The following is a 4,857-nucleotide window of genomic DNA, read 5'->3' as shown; positions in this document are numbered from 1 at the left end:
CGCTGACACGAAGACAGAGAGCGGGTTTGGAGGCCTGCTTGGGCTGTGGCGTCAGGAGTGTGGGGGGCTTCTATACAAGGTCACCTCCGCAGGGTCCCGGCTGCGGGCACCAAACAGTAAGGGTCCGCAGGACGCAGGCGGAGAGCAGAGAGCGGGGCTTACACCTAGCTCCCAAGCCCCGCCCCAGGGGGGGCGTCTCCCTGACCTGACCCCGCCCACGGGGCGGAGCGAGTGGCCGCCCAGATGGCCGCGCTGAAGAAATGGCTCTGGCGCACGCTCCTTCTGCGCCCGCTCACGATGTGATGCCCGCCGCCCGCGGCTACTTTTTCTCCTCTGGGGGCGCGGGCAGGGCCTGCGGCGTGGGCTCGGGCTCCCACAGCAGGAACTCGTGGAGCAGCGTGTTCACAGTCTCCGGGCACTCGAGCATCACCATGTGGCTGCCCTCTTCAATGAGCTTCAGGAAGGCCAGCAGCAGGATCTAGGCGGGCGCGGGACAGTGGGAACAGTGGGCACGGGGCAGGCCGCCCTGAACCCTCCAACCCCCTCATCATCCACGTGCTGCCTTCGGAACTGGGAAGTCCCATTTGAATCTACCCTTCATCTCTGGGCCTTACCTACTCGTGGCCCTTGGTACAAGCAAGTCACCCCTGCAATCTGTCTACCTTCCATCCTTCTGAGTCTACTCTGTGGGGAGCCTGTCTGGGGATGTGTTCGACTTAAGAAATCAGTTAGTCCCTCCTGCAGCCTACTTTGTCCTTCCCTTCTACCAACAGGAGGTAGAGATTGCCAGTCTAGGGAATTCTCTACAGGAAAACAAAGGAAGTCCCTCAGATAATCTACCCTTCACCTTACCCTTCCACCTAATGGGGAGTCAAAAAATGTCCTGTTGCCCTGCTGGATGGAGCAGGAAATGATGGTCATACAGTCATTCATTAGCACTTACTAAGTGACTCTGTACAGTATATGCGGAACAAGATTTCCCACCTTAACACTGCTGACAGTTGGTTCTGGATCATTCTCTGTGGTGGGAACTGTCCTGTGCACTGAAGAGTTTTAAGTAGCACCCTGGCCTCCACCTACTAGATGCCAATAACACCCCCCTCTTCAGGCAAGACAACCAAAAATATTCTCCAGAAGTTGTGTAGTCTCCTCTGGGGTTGAAGGTGAGCACTCCTCCTCCAGTTATTCTAAATGCTAAAGTCCCCAAGTTCTTTTCCCTGATGTTTCTATCCAGTCTGATGCTCCCCGGTGCTGCCTTAGAACCACACAGTCCCGCACTGGTATCCCCTGATGCCATAGTGCATGCATTTTCTGAGGGATGGTGGCTGGGGACGTGGGTGACCCCTTCACAACTGTCCAGGGCAGCCCTACTACTGGGGACTCCATCTTTTCCAATGAAAGGACAAATCTGTGCCTGCGCAGAAGCGGCGGAGGCGGAGCTTCCAGAATCCCCGCCCCTGATCTACATGTCCACGCCCCCACACTGCCGTCTCCTCTCTGGCCCCGCCCCCTACCTCTGCCATGCGCTGGTCCTCCTCCACTGGCACGAATTTGTCATGCATGCCGTGGACCAGCAGGACTGGCACGGTGAGCTCGGCGTGGTACACTTCGTCGCCTTCGGGCCAGTACTGACCGCTCATCATGGCACGCAGCACGAAGGACGATACGTTGAATGCGTTGCCCTCCTTCAGTAGCTGCTTTTCCTTGGCCCCTTGGCGGGCGAAGCCGGCCCTGGCGTGTTGGGGGGAAGCATCTCTGGAGCTCTGGTGCCAGACTCACCATCACGGGCACCCCGACCGCCAGCCCCAGTCGTGTGGTCCAGCCTTCCCTCCCACCCGACTCCCAGGCACTCACTTGAGGAAGCTCCAGGCCAGGCAGGGGGACAGGCAGTGCAGGACGCACGTGGGCATGTTGAAGATGGAGCAGAAGCTGGGCTCCAGTGCCGTGGGCCCCCCGCCGTTGATCATGATCACCTTGTGCACCAGGTCTGGGTACTCATGGGCCAGGAATGTGCAGAAGGAGACGCTGCCCGAGGGTGAAGGGCAGAAAGGTTGAACGTTAGTAGGAGAAAACGTAGGGAGGGGGCTAATGTCCTCCCTCCTCCAGCAAGTGGCTTTTTTTTTTAATTATTTTTTTGTGTGTGTATGCCGTCAAATCGGATCTGACTGGTACAGGAGGAGATTGCCCCTCCATCTCCGGCAGAGCATCTGGTGGATTTGAATCACGTATCTCTGGGATTGGAGTACAGCTTCTTGCCAGTAGGCCACCAGAGCTCTCTAGGAAGTGGGAATCTTGTAAGCCAAGATTCTTCCTTAGGGTTCACGGTCACCTCATGGAGTGGGGCATTTTCAGGGCTTCTGAGATTATGAGTGTGTGTGTGTGTATATGTGTGTGTTTTCTGGAAAAAGAATCCAAATGCAGAACTTTCTCAAATGCTCTAGGACTCCGTCAAAAGGGTATGACTCCTAACTGAAAGGTTGGCAGTTCAGACCCACCCTGAGTCGCCTTAGAAGAGAGGCCTGGACATCTTCCAGAAGGTCACAAACCTGGAAACACTTGCTGCACACACATGGGGACACCAGGAGTTGAAACTGACTCCTAGGCAACTAACAACAACAACAAATACCTGGAAAGCAATCTGCTGAAAAGACCCTTTGGGCGGCCCTAGTGGCACTGTGGGCTAAACACTGGGCTGCTAACAGAGAGGTATTCACAGGAGAAAGATGAAGCAGTGCGCTCCCTTCAAGTTTTACAGCCTTGGAAACACTCTGGAGCCCACCACTACGCACTCCAAGGTTCTAGGAGCCGGAAACAGCCTGACAGCGATGAGCTTGGTTTGGGGGGGCCCAGAGAAGGCACCAGCTGTCCGTGTATCTGTCCCCTGTCCTCATTCTCCCTCATATTCTGGGCATGTACTTCGGTAGGTAGAAGGCCTCAGGGGCCCTGTAAATCCAGTTCCTCATTCCCTCTAAAGCTGTGGTGGACAACCACCCAATTTTTGAAAACAGACTTCACACTGTTTTGCAAATGAGTTTCTTTGATGGAACAGCAACACTCATTTTTTTTTTTTATGGCAGCTTTTGTGCTGCAACAGAGACTGTATGACTACAAATCTAAAGTTTCAGCTCCTGGGCCTTTAGCTAGTAAAAAAAAAAGAGACCCCAGGCTTGTTTTAATGAGCTTCCATCACAGGGCATTTTGTTTTGAGGCACAGAATACAGGAAGGAGTCAGCTGACTTGACTGTACTGGTGACTGTGTGCCCTTGGGCAAGTTACTTAACCTTCTCTGACCTTCAGTCTGAACATTGGTGAGATGGTAACCATGCTGACCACATAGCCTTGTTATGAGTTGATGCACATAAACGTGTTGACAGAAACTATCACATTGGAGTGTCACTTGCCATAAGCACTGGCTTCTTAAAGATGTTACCATTTTAGCAAGTAAGAGCTATGCTACCCCTCAGCCTGGATTCTTTGCTTTTAGATACTTGTATAACATTTGTTTTTCTCGTCTTAGTGCATGGGCTAAAGGGAGCTCTGGTTGCCTAGTTGGACTGTCACCTCAAAGATAGGTGGTTCATATCCAGCTGCTGTTCCATTGGAGAAAGATGGGAAGCCTCTGAAAATCCACTGGAGGGTCAGCTAGGAGTTGGTTCCAACTTCATGGCACATAACAACAACAACAAAAAAAAAAAACAACAAAAAACCCACAAAAACCCAACCCAATTGCTAAAAAAGTGGTTCTCAGTCTGCTGGGCTTATCAGATCTCCTACTTCTTCCAGAGAGAAGAAAAGAATGATACAACTTCTCAGTGGTCAGATACCAGGCTGTTGGCAAATTGTAAGTAGGATTTCTAGATTCCGGAAAGCCCTTTTCCCACCACATGAGGTTAACTGGAGCTGCTCATCTTTAAATTTAGTCTAAGACAGCAGTTCTCACCTGAAGTGATTCTGCACCCAGAGTTCTTTGGGAAACACTGAAGCCTTTTTTTTTTTAACATGGTTGAGGGATATGTTAAAGGTGCTACAGTGCTCAGAATAGTCCCCACAGCAAAGCACTGTTGTTGCTTGGGAGTCAGCCTGAACTCAGGGGAATTCTGGGCACAGCGGAATAAAACATTGCCTAGCCCTACGGTATCTCTGTGAGCAGGAACTGGTCACACCACTATGATTCACAGTTTTCAGGGGAAGTGGATCACCAGGCATTTCTTCCAAAGCTTAGTCTGGAAAACTCTGCTCAAACTGATTCAGCAACATGCAAGACTCTACAGACAGAAGGGTTTAAAGTGAGGCACAGAGTTGGGGAGCAGAATGTGCATATGATACCTGGGTACAGAATTGAACCAGATGTCCCGATTAGAAGGGAGAATTCTACCACTGAACCACCAATGAAGATTCCCCAAAGGGCATAGTGCTGAGATTGGAAAATGCTGCCATAAAAAATGTGCGGACGTGAGTAAGAGTGACACAGCTGTCTTGTTGCAGGAAGTCAGCATCTCATGGCTGTCTGGTCCTTGACAATCCCCAGCCCTGGCCCCAGGGCCCACTCACCCGTACGAATGCCCGATGAGCACGTTGCGTTTCTTGGCGTATCGCTTGAAGATGGCGCGCATGTCCTCCGCCAGCGCGTAGAAGGTATAGGCGGCAGCCACCTGCGGAGCTGAGCTGGCCCCGTGGCCTGCCAGGTCAGGAGCTACCACCTCGTAACCCAGGCGCACAAAGAAGTCCAGCTGTTCCTTCCAGATGGCCAGGGAGCCGCCCACCCCGTGGATGAAAAAGAGCACCACGTCAGCCTGGGCGCCCTTGCAACTGGTGATGCGCTTCTCGCAGTCAATGTGGATGGTCCGCTTGGGGCGC

The 4,857-nt window shown here is 52.6% G+C and overlaps 1 protein-coding gene across 1 annotated transcript in view; it reads right to left on the bottom strand.

The window, feature by feature from the left end:
- Nucleotides 1–319: 319 nt before the first annotated feature.
- ABHD8 (abhydrolase domain containing 8) overlaps nucleotides 320–4,857 on the bottom strand; it is a 4,998-nt gene continuing 460 nt past the window's right edge. Inside the window, exons 2-5 of the mRNA XM_006898317.1 lie at nucleotides 4,552–4,850; nucleotides 1,855–2,025; nucleotides 1,515–1,731; nucleotides 320–478 (exon numbers count right to left, since the gene is read on the bottom strand). Of these exons, the coding sequence (XP_006898379.1) occupies nucleotides 320–478; nucleotides 1,515–1,731; nucleotides 1,855–2,025; nucleotides 4,552–4,850 (846 nt within the window). The remainder of the gene's footprint in view (nucleotides 479–1,514; nucleotides 1,732–1,854; nucleotides 2,026–4,551; nucleotides 4,851–4,857) is intronic.

This window comes from Elephantulus edwardii, unplaced genomic scaffold (genome assembly GCF_000299155.1).
Source record: "Elephantulus edwardii isolate Elephantulus edwardi_28Jun2011 unplaced genomic scaffold, EleEdw1.0 scaffold00226, whole genome shotgun sequence".
Classification (NCBI taxonomy): domain Eukaryota; kingdom Metazoa; phylum Chordata; class Mammalia; order Macroscelidea; family Macroscelididae; genus Elephantulus; species Elephantulus edwardii.
This window is presented reverse-complemented; position numbering and strand designations above follow the sequence as displayed.